At 43.3% G+C, this 17,970-nt stretch overlaps 1 protein-coding gene across 3 annotated transcripts; it reads left to right on the forward strand.

Moving 5' to 3' along the window:
• The first annotated feature begins 4,440 nt into the window (after nucleotides 1–4,440).
• Nucleotides 4,441–13,137, forward strand: LOC112263144 (very low-density lipoprotein receptor-like). Of its 3 annotated transcripts, none has more exons than XM_024439155.2 (23): nucleotides 4,441–4,546; nucleotides 5,005–5,160; nucleotides 5,320–5,532; nucleotides 5,665–5,895; nucleotides 6,339–6,554; nucleotides 6,692–6,925; nucleotides 7,176–7,391; nucleotides 7,532–7,761; nucleotides 8,059–8,188; nucleotides 8,330–8,520; nucleotides 8,618–8,804; nucleotides 8,988–9,200; nucleotides 9,304–9,490; nucleotides 9,738–9,939; nucleotides 10,070–10,234; nucleotides 10,388–10,588; nucleotides 10,837–11,368; nucleotides 11,452–11,571; nucleotides 11,719–11,826; nucleotides 11,904–12,137; nucleotides 12,384–12,747; nucleotides 12,883–12,985; nucleotides 13,064–13,137. In XM_024439155.2, exons 1-23 carry the CDS (start codon nucleotides 4,501–4,503, stop codon nucleotides 13,085–13,087), a joined length of 4,503 nt encoding a protein of 1,500 aa, XP_024294923.1. In that variant the 5' UTR covers nucleotides 4,441–4,500; the 3' UTR covers nucleotides 13,088–13,137. The 3 variants fall into 3 exon arrangements, with proteins under 3 accessions (XP_024294923.1, XP_024294924.1, XP_024294925.1); XM_024439156.2 differs by having other exon boundaries at nucleotides 5,671–5,895; XM_024439157.2 differs by lacking the exons at nucleotides 6,692–6,925; nucleotides 7,176–7,391.
• The last annotated feature ends 4,833 nt before the right edge of the window (nucleotides 13,138–17,970 follow it).

Consider the following 17,970-nt stretch of genomic DNA (forward strand, 5'->3'; position numbering starts at 1 on the left):
AGTAGGCTAGCTGCACGCAGAATCTTAATCCCTCCTGATTGGATCAAAGAAGACAATCACATTATTTTAGCATATCGGATTGGCCTACAGCAATGTCAATCTTTTTTGTTTATTTGACAGCATGGTTTATTTTTCGAATCTGTCGTTGACATTGTCAGAGTGAGGAACTAGCTTGCGATACATACTTTTATATGAATTGATATAACTGATAAACCTGTCTCATAGTCCATAAAGACTAGAGGTGAGGACAGAAATATTGCATGTAGCGGCATCCCCTAATTTGAAATGATGCACAATTGGTTACTCAAAGATAAGATTTCACGCGGAAAACAATCCAGGCTACTTTAGATAACAGGTTGATGAGACAACTTTATATGATGTTTCTGTTTGAAAGTAGCAACCGCGGCTTGTGTATCTCTCATTCCTCCGTTGCAATCATTGATCTAACACATCTGAGTGGCAGGTTTCAAAGCTCTTCCTAAATCAAATTGTATTGGTCGCATAGGTCTACACATACCTCGAGTAACCTGTACCCCCGCACAGGTGCATCGATGCTAATGTTTCTAGCTCCAACAACGCACCATACCTAACAATACAAAACATTAATACACAAATCCACAAAATAAAAGAAACAACTTAAGAAATATCAGAACAAGATATGTCAGAGTCCGGAATATAAAATATATATGTAAATAATGGTGCGTATGGACAGTATAAAAAATATGAAAGGTATGTACAACACTAATTATATAGGATTTACAGATGAAGTGGGTTGTATGTATGTAACATTATTAATGTGACCAGTGTTCAATCACTATGTACATAGGGCAGACACACTGAAAATGATCAATCCCATATTGGTCTTTAACAGTCAGGCCAACCCAAGCTGTACTGTGCAGGTAAGCTATTGGTAGGCCCACTATTGAACAGATAAATGAGGCTGTCAACTGACTCAGAAATTCACAGGTTTCTGATTAATTATTTTCCTGTTCTGTTGGTTTTCTTCCTTTCATTGGTAAGCTGGGAAAGGCATTATCCTATTCATATTAATAACCGTGATAGTTGTTGCATCTTTAATCTCACCTCTTCCTAATTTTCGAATGGATATTTTCATCTCTGTCGATGAAACTGCTCGCATGTGCGGTGCGCATTTTAGAAATATGTTTCCCGCAAATTGCATTTTGGAACATAGGTGCGTAGGCCTACCACATTGTGCTTGCACATTGCTGTGCCTAAAATGTGAAGAAATTGTTTATCAACATTTTAAGCTAAACATTCTAGTCTGTTCCATCAGTCTGTCATCTTTTCTTTTGTTTGTAATGTACTTTTCATTACGCGTCGGACCGCAGTAAGACTAGCAGTCGGTTTTGGAGCCGGCTAATGGGTATCCTAATTAATCAAAGCAAGCCTTATTAATTGATACAGCATATACCTCCACTACACTACTTTGATATGCATCGTGGGGATTAAGATGTGAGTATACGCAATGATCACTGAAAAATAAGTGGGTATACCTGCATATACCCACCACTACACCACTGAGTGTGCCCCTGGTGGTGCGTTGGGCTGACCGCACCACCCTCTGGAGACGATACAGTCCCAACAGGACGCTCTCAGTTGTGCATTGTAGAAGTTTGTGAGGGTCTTCTTCGTCACACTGTCTGTGTGGATGGGCCATTTCAGGTTGTCAGTGCACACAGAGGAACTTGAATATTTTCGCCCTCTCCACTGCGACCCGTCGATGTGGATGGGGGCGTACTCTTTGCTGGCTCCCGAAGTCCACGATCAGCTCCTTAGTTTTGTTGACGTTGAGGAAGAGGTTAATGTCCTGGCACCACTCTGCCAGGGTCTTCTCCCTGTAGGCTGTCTGGTCATTGTTGGTAATCAGGCCTACCACTTGTTCGTCAGAAAACTTGACGATTGAGTTGGAGACGTGTGTGGCCACGCAGTCATGGGTGAACAGGGAGTACAGGAGGGGGCTGAGCACGCTAGTACAGTATCAAATCACATTTATTTATAAAGCCCTTCTTACATCAGCTGATATCTCAAAGTGCTGTACAGTAACCCAGCCTAAAACCCCAAACAGCAAGCAATGCAGGTGTAGAAGCACGGTGGCTAGGAAAAACTCCCTAAAAAAGCCAGAACCTAGGATATGAAGGGTGGCCAGTCCTCTTCTGGCTGTGCCGGGTAGTGATTATAACAAGATGTTCAAATGTTCATAGATGACCAACAGGGTCAAATAATAATAATCACAGTGGTTGCACAACAGGTCAGCACCTTTTTTATTTTACTTGGCAAGTCAGTTAAGAACACATTTTTATTTTCAATGACATCCTAGGAACAGTGGGTTAACTGCCTGTTCAGGGGCAGAATGACAGATTTGTACCTTGTCAGCTCGGGGATTTGAACTTGCAACCTTCCGGCTACTAGTCCAACGCTCTAACCACTAGGCTACCCTGCCACTAGGCTACCTTACCTCAGGAGTAAATGTCAGTTGGCTTTTCATAGCTGATCACATTCAGAGTATCTCTACTGCTCCTGCTGTCTCTAGAGAGTTGAAAACAGCAGGTCTTTTTATTTATTTTATTTTACCTTTATTTAACCAGGTAGGCAAGTTGAGAACAAGTTCTCATTTACAATTGCGACCTGGCCAAGATAAAGCAAAGCAGTTCGACAGATACAACGACACAGAGTTACACATGGAGTAAAACAAACATACAGTCAATAATACAGTATATACAAGTCTATATATAAACAAATGAGGTGAGAAGGGAGGTAAAGGCAAAAAAGGCCATGGTGGCAAAGTAAATACAATATAGCAAGTAAAACACTGGAATGGTAGTTTTGCAATGGAAGAATGTGCAAAGTAGAAATAAAAATAATGGGGTGCAAAGGAGCAAAATAAATTAAAATTAAATACAGTTGGGAAAGAGGTAGTTGTTTGGGCTAAATTATAGGTGGGCTATGTACAGGTGCAGTAATCTGTGAGCTGCTCTGACAGTTGGTGCTTAAAGCTAGTGAGGGAGATAAGTGTTTCCAGTTTCAGAGATTTTTGTAGTTCGTTCCAGTCATTGGCAGCAGAGAACTGGAAGGAGAGGCGGCCAAAGAAAGAATTGGTTTTGGGGGTGACTAGAGAGATATACAGTCTAGGGACTGGGGACTGGGGACAGCAAGGAGTCATCAGGCCAGGTAGTCCTGAGGCATGGTCCTCCGAGAGAAAGACAGAGAGAAAGAAAGAAAGAAAGAAAGAAAGGAGAGAAAGAGAGAGAGCATACTTAAATTCACACAGGACACAGGATAAGACAGGATAAATACTCCAGATATAACAGACTGACCCTAGCCCCCCGACACATAAACTACTGCAGGATAAATACTGGAGGCTGAGACCTGAGGGGTCGGGAGACACTGTGGCCCCATCCGACGATACCCCCGGACAGGGCAAAACAGGCAGGATATAACCCCACTCACTTTGCCAAAGCACAGCCCCCACACCACTAGTATATGTTTGTGACCACATCAAGGAAGGGATGAAAGAAGCAATTTTAAAAGTGTTCAAACAGGGCCTCGAAGTCACCACCATGGTATCATCTTAATAGTCTAAGTGGCTTCCTTTCCTCCTTTCCTTCCATTCATCTGCATGGATGTGGAAAACCAGGATGGGCGGAAGCAAAATTTAGGGAGCATCAAAACCATGATGAGTAAATTTAGACTGGCTGACTGATCAACGCATAATATTGAGTAGTTATTTAGGATGTAAGGTGATTTGTAGATCATTCAGTCAGTCTCGACTAACCTTTAAAGTCAGCTGCAATGTCAAAAGAATCGCCTTTAAAGTAGGCAAGCCCTGGGCGTTCAATATTGCAGCCAACTGCCGACTGACTGATCTACAAAGAACCTTGCATCATAACTAACTACTTATTGTTATTTTCTAGATCAGTCAGTCACAATTTATCCATTATACATTTGTTTTGATCCATTCGAACACTGCCAAAGAGAGGAAGCCAATGTCGACTACTGGGTCACAGGGAGAATTTCAATTGCATTCCTTGATTCCTCCTTGTGTTCTCTCCTCACCTCCTTCTCAAACCCCATTAGAAGGAGGTGAGGAGAGAGTATCCAAGGAATCAAGGAAATGCAATTGAGATTCTCCCACACTCCACAAGTCGTCCTCATAGGTCACGTTCGAGAGGATCAAAACCTCAATGTATCATAGGTAAATTGTGAATGACTGACTGTTCTACAAATAATAATGAGTTGTTATTTATGATGCAAGGTCATTTGTAGATCAGTTAGTCGGAGGCCGTTGTAATCGGACATTGAACAAAGACATTGTAATCTTGTTTTTTAGTAGTAAAATTGTAAAAAATTGTCATCTGTCCTCATAGAGCTCCTTCACCCTCACTGATTGGTTCAATGTTCAATTAGTATCACCTGGCATCATTATAAAAATCCTTGACCTGAACATTATTGCATTATTTGGTCATCTTTCATTCATCAGGCATGGCTTTCTATCTGCTTCTGAGTATATCAATTTTGGAAATCTCAGGTGAGTAATGGGGCATGCTTGTGGTTGACGGCTTTCACCAATCCTTTATGCTTGTATTTAACTGTTTTTGACATTGGACTAAATCTGCCACCAGTAAGAATTTAGCTAGCTTCATAAAGTAGCCAATGTTGCTAATAATACATTTGGCTAACTATGTTATCAACACTGTTTTGGAATTGTCAATAGATTTGTAGTCTTTGGTTCAGGTGAAAGGTCAGTACCCAACGTTAGTTTTTTTAAAAATGTCAAGGCCTACCACATTGAAACTTCCCAGTTGTAACTCTGAACTTCTGATAACTCCAACAGCATTGAATGCCCAATAGTTGTACTAAAAAAAACTGACTAGACCGCCCTCTACAATCCACATTGTTATTCACAGAATGATTACTCTTAATTCCTATGTGTTTGTTCAGAATTCTCATATTTAAATTAATAATTTATTCTCTACTTCCAAATAGTTTTGAGTGTAGCTGTGCGGACTCCATTGAAATGCAACCTGGGCACCAAACCTTGCAAGGATGGATCTGAGTGTATTCTCTACCAGCATGTGTGTGACGGTGAAGTCGACTGTAGGGACGGCTCTGATGAGGACTGCACTGTCACATGCACTAAAGGTTTCCACTCGATTTCGATTGCTTTCACCAATCTAGTGTTAGATCAGTGATTTCCTCAAGGAAGGATGGACTCCAGGGTCTTAATCAATAAAATCATCAGTTTCAGTTACATCTCTGTCCCTCCAACATTTTGAATTAGTGTTTCATCCATTCATTTAGGCCAGTTTCTGTGTGCCCATGGGAAGAAGTGCATTGACCAGAGGCAGGTGTGTGACGGGGTGGCCCAGTGTCAGGACCGTTCTGATGAGGTGGACTGCCTAGAGCACATGGAGGGCTGTGCCCACCACTGTGACAAGACCCGCTGTCTCCCTGACACCTTCCTTTGTGATGGAGAGAAGGACTGCCTGGATGGCACTGATGAGGCAGACTGTGGTAATGTCACTATTGCCTCTAGAGTTTTGCTTTAACATGGTCCTTATTACATCTTTCAACTTATGTAAACGCATGTAGATTTTTATTGCATCTTGTCCTTAGACACTAAAGTCAGTTTCACAATCTCCCCAGATTCAGACTCGGATGGTCACAAAAATCATCATGATGAAGTTTCTGAAAATGACTCAAGCAACTACAAAGGGATTACCACCATGTCTGCACCAGCACCCCTCAAATGTCCTTTTGGCACGAAACCATGTCAGGACAAGACTGCGTGTGTTCTTTACAGCCATGTGTGCGATGGAGATGCAGATTGTAAAGATGGCTCAGATGAGGAGACATGTTCATTAGAATGTGACAATGGTAAGAATCAGTGCATTGAAATGCTTATGTCATTTTGAGAAGCATACTTCTCTCCTGTTTTATATTGTATAAGACAATGTTACTCTAGTGCAGTGGTTCCCACCCAGGGCTACTAGGATCCCTGGGTTTTACTTGACCTATCCACAGGGGGTACTTCAAGACTGAGTCTGTAGGCCTACTGGTAAAATGCACATAAGGGGGTACTTCAGGCAGAAATTCAGTCGGTGGTACAGTAACCGCAGAAGGTGGGAACCAGTTATCTTGTGTAATACATGCTTACTGTAGCAACATTTTGAACTAGCTAGCATATTTGCATTCACTCAAATACCAATGGAACATATACACACAGAACATAGTTGCATGTTTAGAGTTCCATCTTAGAAATATTCCTCACAGGTCACCATTTCATTGTTGACTGCTCTTAAACTGTGCTGTATGTTCAGGCCAGTTTCAGTGTGCCCATGGGAAGAAGTGCATTGACCAGAGGCAGGTGTGTGACGGGGTGGCCCAGTGTCAGGACCGTTCTGATGAGATGCACTGCCTGAAGCCCATGGAGGGCTGTGCTCACCACTGTGACAACAAGACCCGCTGCCTCCCTGACACCTTCCTCTGTGATGGAGAGAGGGACTGCCTGGACGGTACCGACGAGGCCAACTGTGGTAATGCCCCCCTCCCTACTGTCACACTTGCTGCTTGAGTTTTGCTATATATTTTTTCCTTATTTATCTTTACACAAGTTTCATTATAATTTATTGCCTCTTGTCCTTTGATACTAAAGTAAATATTTCATCCTTAGATTCAGACTCCACTGATCATAAAAATCATCGCTACTTTGTTGCTGAAGATTATGACGGCAACAACGAAGGGAATGCCACCTCAATGTCTGCACCAGCACCCCTCAAGTGTACTTTTGGCACTAAACCATGCAAGAACAATATTGAGTGTGTGCTTTACAGCCATGTGTGTGATGGTGAGGCAGATTGTAAAGATGGCTCCGATGAGGAAGAGTGTTCATTAGAATGTGGAAGTGGTAAGAATCAGTTAACTTAAAAATACAAATTGTAGTTTAACATTTTGAAAAGCATATTCCTCCCCCTGCTTTTATTCTGTACATGACAATACTGCTCTCTGGTGTAATGCATCTTTACTGCAACCTTTTAACTAGCTGGAATTCACTCAAATACCAATAGAACATAGTTGCATGTTTAATCTTAAAAATATTCCTCACAGGTCACCATTTCATTGTTATTGACAACTCTTAAACTGTGCTGTATGTTCAGGCCAGTTTCAGTGTGCCCATGGGAAGAAGTGCATTGACCAGAGGCAGGTGTGTGACCGGGTGGCCCAGTGTCAGGACCGTTCTGATGAGATTCACTGCCTGAAGCCCATGGAAGGCTGTGCTCACCACTGTGACAACAAGACCCGCTGCCTCCCTGACACCTTCCTCTGTGATGGCGAGAGGGACTGCCTGGACGGCACCGACGAGGCCAACTGTGGTTTGTTCCATTTCCAAGGGACCACTAAACTGTTAAGCAGAACTGTGGCCATGTTGAATCTGTCAAATGTTGTCCAAACTTCTCGATTTTTAGAGTAAGTTCAATTTAAGAAATTTCTGATTGGTCCCCTTTACTCATAGCTGATGAGAGCTGCAGCAGTGGGGAGTTCCGTTGCACCAGTGGTCAGTGTGTATCTATAAGCATGCGCTGCAACGGGCATCCTGACTGTTGGGACCACTCTGACGAGGAGAGCTGCCACAAGCCCCCCCAGTGCACCACCAACCGCCGCTGCCCACAAAGCCAGGAGTGTCTGCTGGAGGAGTGGGTCTGTGATGGGGAGCAGGACTGTAAAGATGGCTCTGATGAAGAGGTGGGAATATTTGGCCTGGTTGCAAGTCTCTTTCGTATGACTATTCCATAAGGAGTTGGCAGAAACTGACAGGCAGGATGGCTAATATTAGATCAGTAGAATTTAGTTATTTTAATGGGTTACAGCCTTAGTACTCAATTGCTTTTGAATGACTTAGAATAGCCTCACTCCACCTGAGCTTGCGCGGCTGTTCGCTATACGATAGCGCAGTGGTAATTATGAGGCTAGTAGCTAATGTGCTTTTACTTCGTGATGTGACTCAACCTGAGTATAATACGGTATATTGAATTCTTCCAGAATTGCGAGATGGTCCAATTGAAGTGTGGGGAGTTCCAGTGGGCCTGTACATCAAAGAGCCAATGTGTTCCCAAAGCATGGAGATGTGATGGAACAAAGGACTGTGCTGACGAAAGTGACGAGGCAGGATGTGCGTAACGATAAACTTATTCCAGCTGTGTATGATTTGATAGTTACTGGATTGTTATGTTGAATGAATAAGCCTTTCAATTAAGACATTAGTAAAAAAAAAAATCAATTAACTTGGTTGTTTGTGTACATTTGTTAATAGGTGGCCAGGTGGCAACATGCCCCTCTCACCAGTTCCAGTGTGCTAGTATGTCAGAGTGTTTGGACATGGCCCTGGTGTGTAACTCAGTCAGAAATTGTGCTGATGGTTCTGATGAGGGTGGCGACTGCAAAACCACGTGTCCAGACAAAGCCATATGTGTCCAAAACTGCTACAGTACACCACAGGGAACAGTGAGTGATGGGGAAATGCTCTTAAGTGAAAACAAATATTTATCTGCTTCTCATTGTGTTTGACCACCTCTACCGATTCCGTTTCTCTCCCATAAAGAGGTGTGGGTGTAAGGCTGGTTACCAGCTCGACGAGGATGCAGTGTCCTGTGGTGATATTGATGAGTGTGTAGGTGGTAGACAAGGTGTTTGCAGCCACTCATGCGTAAACACTCAGGGATCCTTCCACTGTCACTGCAACCCTGGTTACCTGCTGGAATCTGATGGCCGCCACTGCAAGATCATGGGTAAAATTAGTGAAATATCAAGGCTTAGTGACAATCATGGAAATTCCCTTTGCTTGATTTTTATTTTTTAAATTGGGAATGAATGTGCAGGACAGTGAACTGACTTTGGGAATGCAAGGTATGTTGGCTGAAGTACTCATGTCACACAGTAGGTCTATATCAACCCACTTTCTTTTCCCACAGGTGAGCCCTATCTTCTGGCCTCTGTGCAGACAGACCTGTTCCTTGTTGGGCTGAGAAGCAGTAGTCTGTATGTCCTGGTGTCCTCTGCTAAGAAAGCCATCCTGTCTGTGGACTATGACTGGAGGGATCAGAGGGTGTTCTGGGTCAGCCTGGATTCAGAGAGCATAAAGTGGTCCTCTCTAGACCAAAAAAAACAAGGAACTCTTTTCAAAGGTTAGTATTATGGTTAAACTAAGCATAATGATTGAGGCTGTAAATAGACCTGTTTTCACAGTGCTAAGTTTTGTTAAATCTTAAACAATTTTGATCTCTACAGGCATCAAATCTGACTGCATTGCTGTTGACTGGGTAGGGAGAAACCTGTACTGGATTGATGGCATTGGAGGTGGTCGGATTATTGCTATTGGATTAAACTCAACCATTACAAGCGCTCTGGATCTCACTGTCATTCTTGACAAGGAATTTGGACAACTTCTCTATCTGGCACTCCTGCCACAGAAGGGGCAAGTATATTTTGTTGTGACTGAACAGCACCCACCCAAACGTTCTAGTGCTTTCATGTGTTTGGAGAGGTGATTTTGACTAAATTAATACATGCTGCTAAACAATCTTGATCAGGGTCTTGAGTTGGTTTCCACTGAACTGCTGTCCTATTGTAGGCTCATGTTATTTAATGATTTATGTATTGTGTTTTCAGGAGACAGACCTTTTCAGTAATCAACAATAACATTGATTTGGATTTCATTGCAGGCTCCTGTTCTGGTCGGAGATTAGTAACGAGGCAAAGATTGAGCGGGCCGGAATGGATGGGTCTGAGAGGAGAGTGGTGGTCGGTCACGGCCTCAGCTGGCCAGGCAGTCTGGCTGTGGACCCAATAGGGGAGCGGCTCTACTGGACAGACAAGAAGCTTGGGTGCATTGGCTCAGCCACCCTGGATGGCGGGGACGTCAAGGTACTACAAATGGATGGGTGTTTGCATAGGACTAGATCAGACTTGTACTTTAAATGAAATCCTACCCGAGTTGGATAACTTATTAAAGCCATATTTCAATGTCCGCTATCTATTCCATTCCCTCATGAAGATTCTGCAGTTGACAGAGACCACCAACCCATTCTCAGTCACAGTTTTCAATGACCTGCTCTACTGGTCAGACACCAAGAGAGGAACTATTCAAGGGGCTAATAAAATCACTGGAAAGAACTGCAAAGTTCTACTCAAACGACCTGCACAAGCCTTTGGACTCAAAGCAAGTATCTTTTTCCCGAATGTTAATGTGTGAATTGTAACATTTTCATTTCACCTAAATAAGATGGCAATCTCATGGGTTTCCTGTAATTGCACAAAGAACATGTTTGTATTAAATGTGTGTGTAATGATTTGCATGTATCTGGGGATGCAGGTCATTCATCCACTGCTGCAAACAGGCACTGATGGTCCCTGTGAGAAACTTCATTGCTCTCACCTGTGTGTGTTGGCCCCTGGCCCCAAAGGGGTCTGCAAGTGTCCCTCTGGTCTGCTCCTAGCAGAGGATGGCCTCAACTGCTCCAACCTGGTCAACTCTGCCTTCCTCTTGGTGTTGTCTCCAACAGTTGTCACACAGGTAGGACTCTGCCCACTCAGGTTTACACACTGCACAATATTCAATGCCACTAGCTACATGTTAATGAATCGAAGTCCCTGTCCTCTAAAATGGAAAGCTCTTAAGAATGCCTGGTCTCATAAGCTCAGTAATAACCTGTACTTTGAGTCGAGCCCAATTGGCTTTGCCTGCTACTTGTGTGCAGTTATTCAGGAGTAAATGACAAACTTCTCCACCATGTACTTAGACATATGCATGTGTGTCTCTAGATCTACCTGCAGACCATGCTCAGTGCTGTGGGCCTGAAGACCTGGCCTGAGCATCTCTCTCTACCTCTTGCCAATGTCAATGAGGCAGCCATTTTGGATTACACCCTACGAGACAAGATGTTGTACCTGGCTGACTCCGGCCAGTCCTCTGTAGGCCTCTTCAAGCTGAAAGACACCAGCTTGGTGCCTCGCGGCCAGTTCCTGCAACTTAAAGAGGACACTGTCACAGCCCTGGCTCTAGACTGGATAACCCTCAACGTGTACTGGAGTAGCACCAAACAGTCACGCCTGCAAGTCACCTCTTCCGATGGGGAACACACTGCTGTGTTAATTGATGATATTGGAAGTCTGGAGTCCATAGCTCTTCACCCACTTAGTGGAAGACTCTGTTTTGCCAAGCAGGGGGAAGGTGCTCATGTGGAGTGTGCTCACATGGACGGGGGGAAGCGAGCGCAGGTTTGGAAGGATGCTGTGCAGCCCACCTCCCTGACTTTCTCCAGTGATGGCGGGGAGATTTACTGGGCTGACATTGGTGAGGAACCATTGTTATACAATACAAACCTTTACTTTAAATCCATCTATAGGTGGTGATGGAATACTTGGATTTTGTTCCAGGAGCTGGGGTGATTGGCTCTGTCAGAGTTGATGGTTCTGGATACATTGCGTTTACAACTGGGGATGGCCTGATTGCATTTGCTCTCAGCAACAGCATGCTCCTCTGGGTGACAGACCGTGGTAATGTAGATTATTCTTAACACCGCTGCAGTTCTCAGTGCCACATTACTGTAGCCAGGAGATGGCTCTGATACTTTAATCAAAGTAGAACTAAGGATAATGGTTCTCTCACCATGGTTTTGGATTCATTGCTGTTGAACGTTTCAGACACGACCCAAGTTTGGTATAGAGATGACCAACTGATCAAGACACTTTGGTTTGAGGTCAACACTGAAGTTGTCAGTTTGAAGGCCTACAGCAAGTCCAGCCAGATGGGTAAGAAAGGCCACAACATTTGCACTACTCTATTTACTGAGATGCTTCACATTTTACTCTTCCTCATACACTTCTAGGCTTCAACTTCTGCTCTGATGGGAATGGAGACTGCAGTCACTTCTGTCTGGCTGTCCCTGGTGGTAGGACATGTAGGTGTGCCCATGGCCATCGACCAGTCAATGCCACACACTGCGCCCTAGACCAGCACTGCCCAGCTGGTAGTAGACCCTGTCTGGATGGGCACACATGCCTCCCCCTGGAGAAGTTCTGTGATGGGCATCCTGACTGCCTTGACACCTCAGATGAGAATTGTGAGATTTTCATTAGGAATGCCTGAAATTAAACATCTTAGCTGTAACTCAGCATTTCCCACACTTGCTCCTAGAGGATACATAGCACTAAACACCTAAAGTGTTTTTAACACAAGCTTTGATTATTTAATTCAGTTGTGTAGTGTTAAGGCAAACAAATGTGCAGCTCTTGGGGTTCCCAGGACCATGATTTGCTGTCATAACCTAACCTCAATTGAATACAAAACAAGTCTGGTTCTCCACCAGGTGTCCATCTCAAAGGGCAGTCTGAAGTCCAGTCCAAAGCTCCAACCCTGCCTCCAAGCTCCAGCATTCCCACATCTGCAGATCTTGGCTCTACCACCTCTCTGGACAACAGTGGGCTGGTGAGAAACCTGGATGTCAAGCAGCAGTGTAGTGAGAAGCACTGTAATGGGAATGGGGAGTGTGTGGAGACCAATGGGGGCACCTCCTGTGCCTGTGGTCAAGGCTACAGTGGAGACTCCTGCCAAGACCAGCTCGCCAACACCATGCAAGGCCCACTAATCTATGGGGCCGTTGGCCTCTGTGCTGCAATTGTAGTTATAAGTGTCCTCATTGCCGTGGTCAGGAGGAAGACTGCAAACGCAAGGTACGCCATCCCAACTGCTTGTGTGGCTCCATCGTTTAGTTGAACATGTCAATCTACTAGGTTGCTGGTGTTTAAATGCTTTCTAATGTGAGCTGTTTGTCAACAAATTGATCCTATTCACTTTTCTATTCCTAGGCGAGCCAGACCTGTGGTAAAGCAGACCAGTATGACTGACTTGGCAAAACATGGAGATTCTCCCTCTACACAACATTCACCTGACGACACTAACTTTTCAGAGGTACAGTAGGTTTTATATTGTATTTCAAAGCAAATTAACTTCAAGGTTTGCCTAATACAATTTTGTGTTCTTTCACAGGAAGTGGCATCATCTGTGGCATAACTAATTAAACAGCATTTTTTTTCCCTAATCAATAAAGATGTTGCATTTTCTATGGGCTTTTTCTTGATACACATTTCCAATCTATTTTGATCTATGGGGATTAACTTGTGTATAAAGCTACGCAAAGGGAACTGTGGATTTGAGATGTGAATTACACCTTGGTTTCAGATTATAGACCTTCAAGCAATGAAACTAACTCATTTGGTTCTGACCATCGTTTTTTGACATTGCAAGTATTTAAATTATAAAACGAGTGCTTATGATTCTGAAGTTATATGCGGTGGTGGAGAAAGTACTCCATTGTTTTACTTGAGTAAGTTTTTTTTTTTTTTTTTTTTTTTTTAAATTCACCTTTATTTAACCAGGTAGGCAAGTTGAACAAGTTCTCATTTACAATTGCAACCTGGCCAAGATAAAGCAAAGCAGTTCGACACACGGTTATACAGTAGGAAAATAAGTCTATGCAAATGAGATGAGATGAGAGGTAAAGCCATGGTGGCAAAATAAATACAATATAGCAAGTTAAACACGACTGGTAGATTTTCAGTAGAAGGAAAAATAATGGGGTGCAAAATAAATACAGTAGGGGGATGAGGTAGTTTGGGCTAAATTAAAGCTGGGCTATGTGCAGTGAGCTGCTTTGACAGCTGGTGCTTAAAGCTAGTGAGGGAGATGAGAGTTTCAGATTTTGTTCGTTCCAGTCATTAGCAGCAGAGAACTGGAAGGAGAGGCGGCCAAAGGAATAATTGGTTTTGGGGGTGACCGAGATGCATGGTGACCAGCGAGCTGAGAAGGGGAGACGTTACCTAGCAGGGTCTTGTAGATGACCTGGAACCAGTGGGTTTGGCGACGAGTTTGAAACGAGAGCGTACAGGTCGCAGTGGTGGGTAGTGTATATGGGGCTTTGACAAAACGGCCGTGACTGCATCCAATTTATTGAGTAGGGTATTGGAGGCTATTTTGTAAATGACATCATTGAGGATCGGTAGGATGGTCAGTTTGGCAGCATGAGTGAAGGATGCTTTGTTGTGAAACAGGAAGCCAATTCTAGATAACTTTGGATTGGAGATGTGAGTCTGGAAGGAGAGTTAGTCTAACCAGACACCTAGGTAGTTGTCCATATTCTAAGTCAGAACTGTCCAGAGTAGTGATGCTGGATGGGGGGGGGGGCAGGTGGGCAGAGATCGGTTGAAGAGCATGCATTTAGTTTTACTTGTATTTAAGAGCAGTTGGAGGCCACAAAGATGTATGGCATTGAAGCTTGTCTGGAGGGTTAAGTGTCCAGAGGGGCCAGAAGTATACAGAATGGTGTCTGCGTAGCGGTGGATGAAACTCACCAGCAGCACGGGCATCATTGATGTATACAGAGAAGAGTTGAACCCTGAGGCACTCCCATAGACTGCCTGGTCAACAGACCTTCCGATTTGACACTGACTTCTATCAGAGTAGTTGGTGAACAAGGCGACGCAATCATTTGAGAAATGAAGGCTATCGCGTCTACCAATGAAGATGTGGTGATTGACAGAGTCGAGCCTTGGCCAGGTCAATGAATACATCTGCACAGTTTCTTATCGATGGCGGATAAGATATCGTTTAGGACCTTGAGCGTGGCTGAGGTGCACCCATGACCAGCTCAAACCAGATTGCATCGCGAAGAAGCTATGGTGGGATTTGAAATGGTCGGTAATCTGTTTTGGCTTTCAAAGACCTTTAAAGGTAGGATAGATATTGGTCTGTAGCAGTGTGGGTCAAGAATGTTCCGCAGCTGCTTTCCAGTCTTTGGGAATCTCCGGTGACACGAGAGGTTTAACGGGCTAGTAATGGGGGTTGCAACAATTTCGGCAGAATTTTAGAAAGGGTCTAGATTGTCTAGCGTTGGCTGATTTGTAGGGGTCCAGATTTTGGCGCTCTTTCAGAACATTAGCTGACTGGATTTGGGAGAAGAAATGAGGAAGGCTTGGGCAAGTTGCTGTGGGGGGTGCAGTGCTGTTGACAGGGGTAGCCAGGTGGAAAGCATGGCCAGCTGTAGGAAAATGCTTATTGAAATTCTCAAATATAGTGTGTTTATCGGTGAGTGTTTCCTATCCTCAGTGCAGTGGGCAGCTGGGAGGAGATGTTCTTCTCCATGGACTTTAGTGTCCCAGAACTTGAGTTTGTTGCAGGAAGCAAATTTCTGTTAAAGCCAAGGCTAGCTTTTTCAAACTGCCTGTATATTGGTTTTTAGCTTCCCTGAAAAGTTGCACATCACGGGCTGTTCGATGCTAATGCAGAACGCCATAGGATGTTTTTGTTAAGGGCAGTCAGGTCTGGAGAGAACCAAGGTCTATATCTGTTCCTGGTTCTAAATTTTAAATGTACTATCAACTTCATCAAATGTAAATTTATTTCAAATAGCTTATATTAAGGAAACCTCAGCACCATTTTATTCACAGCTAACCAGGGGCACACCAACATTAAGCATTTTGTGTTTAGTGAGTCCGCCAAATCGGAGGCAGTAGGGATGAAGGCTGTTCCCTTTAAGTGACTTGGACCAATTTCCTGTCAATGTAACGAGTACTTGGTGTCAAATGTATGATGTAAAATTGCATTGTCCTTTAGGAATGTAGTGGGTACAAATAGTACTTTACACCATGGGTTGCTACATTTGATATGTAGCCCTTTACACTCATACCATATACAGGTTGAAAATGTCAGCTTTGGGCTCTGACAAGTGCCTAAATTGGGACACCGTGGCTGTAGTGTGCGATGAATTGACTTCAGGGCTCTGCGCTGTTGGTTTTGACTGACAGCTGTTAACTTGTGACACACAGCCCCATCCCTCCTGTTAATTGGGCAATTTTTTTCTGATTAAGGGAAATGCTGTAAATTAAGAATTTGAAAGATGACACTAAGGATATACAAGTTTTTCATTAGGCCATAATCTAGAATTCACATGACTAGGAATTAGAATTTCAGTCAGACCTTAATTGGATCTCAGGTGGCTGGTATTTTGGGCATTCAAATTGCTTTTGATAATGTGATTTGTCAGCTTTTAACTGCCCATAACGCCACCACCCCCATGGGGCACTTATGTTGGAACTTTGACATCAGCAAACCACTCACCCACACGACACCATAGGGCTGCAGTTGAGGCAGATTGGATGTACTGCCAAATTCTCAAACTGGAGGTGTCTTATGGTAAACATTCCAGTAGTCAGCATGCCAATTGCACACTTCAACCTGAGACATCTGTGGCATTGTTTTGTGACAAGGTGCACCTGTTTAATCAGCTTCGTGATATGCCACACCTGTCAGGCGGATGATTATCTTGGCAAATAAGAAAATGCTCACTAACAGGTATGTCAACAAATTTGTGTGCACAATTTGAGAAGCTTTTTGTGCATATGGACATTTCTGGGACGTTTTAAGTTCATGAAACATGTTACCAACACTTCACGTTTCTTTTCACATTTTTACATATAGGTGTTTCCACTGCCATTTCCAAAGATCCCACCATGTCAAATGAACATATTCTGCTGGCTTTTATAGAGACACTTCCTGTTTCAATCAGCTGTCTTTTTTAAACATTTTTATAAATATCCCTTTCTATCCAGTTTGAGAGTAATGTGGTTAGTTGTCAAAGTGCATTGAAATTAAAACTGTGCACACTTTGGACTTGTGGCACCACTGTGAGACTGTAGTTCTCACACCAGAGTCGTCATTTTTGGTCTTACGTTGTACCTAACCCACATTTTCCCGGGAATATTCTTGTTACTGAATGTATCGTAGCAAATGCGGCAAAGTACAGTAAATGTGTAATGCTTGGCAGGTGAACTTGTCTTTTTCATAGTTTAAGAAACATTTCAATTTTGCACTATCCATAGGCCAATTCCCATGAGTGTAAAGGGTTAAGCTACATTTTAAAGGGACAAGGCAGTCATTTGATTTTCATACTAAAATTCTGAATGCACTTTAGTGTAAGAGCTGCTTGAAAAGACCCGCTGAAATTTCAGCTTGTTTGGCTGGGTGGGGTTTTTGGACCGCCTGTTGAAGTCACTAGGCTTTATCAGTTAATAGACCAATGACTTTTTCCTCTCAGCCAATAACCGCTGGTTTTCCAGTTCATTTTGACTATTAATCACAGTAAGATACTCAATTGTAACAATTGATTTGATTGAAATAAAAACTGCTGCATTGGACATTATTTTAAATGGAAGTCTCCTTCAAGCTCCCAAGTCTTTAACCTTAAATCGGCTCGCCTGGATAAATAAAGAACATTCGTATAACATTGCAATCACAGGCAAAGACAGACAACACAGAAGGATAGGGACATATGACACGCGTCAATACAGAACAAGTATCACAACACAGCGGGGCAGAAACACATGGCAAAGCAAAATTAGTAAAAAGTCAGCAATAAATGATAGAATCAGGCACAAAATGATAGAATCAGGCACAAAAGAAATGTAAAGCGTCCATGGGAATGCCCATAATTTACATGTTAGTGACCTTGCATGACATTAGCTAGGGTAATAAGTACAGGTGTCCGTGATTTAAAGGACTCAAAGGCTTTCTGCGTATATTACTTGCTAATGTACAATCCCTGTAAAATAGTTTAGACGAGCTCAGTGCGAGAATCTTTTTTCAGAGGGGCACAAGGAACTGCAATCTGTACAGAAATGTGTCTCTCTTCAATGTGTCTTGCCAACCCACCCACCAGGGTTCTCATCCATCGTACGGGTAGGAAGAAATAACTCCAGGAAAATTAAAGACTGAGGGGTGTTTCATAACTCATGGTGTGATTGTCGCAACATACAGGAACAAGTTCTTTCCTCCCGATTTGGAATACCTCACCATCAAATCCGACCCCATTACATTCCGAGAATTTTTGTCTGTTATTGTTA

The sequence above is a fragment of the Oncorhynchus tshawytscha genome, linkage group LG12 (genome assembly GCF_018296145.1).
Source record: "Oncorhynchus tshawytscha isolate Ot180627B linkage group LG12, Otsh_v2.0, whole genome shotgun sequence".
Classification (NCBI taxonomy): domain Eukaryota; kingdom Metazoa; phylum Chordata; class Actinopteri; order Salmoniformes; family Salmonidae; genus Oncorhynchus; species Oncorhynchus tshawytscha.

Bases quoted from the DNA above. Each gene is read 5' to 3' on its own strand.
- LOC112263144 (XM_024439155.2), top strand. From the start codon at position 4,501: ATGGCTTTCTATCTGCTTCTGAGTATATCAATTTTGGAAATCTCAG. The intron at 6,926-7,175 runs GTAAGAATCAGT...CTGTATGTTCAG, and splicing joins TTCATTAGAATGTGGAAGTG to GCCAGTTTCAGTGTGCCCAT. The intron at 9,491-9,737 runs GCAAGTATATTT...ATTTCATTGCAG, and splicing joins GCACTCCTGCCACAGAAGGG to GCTCCTGTTCTGGTCGGAGA.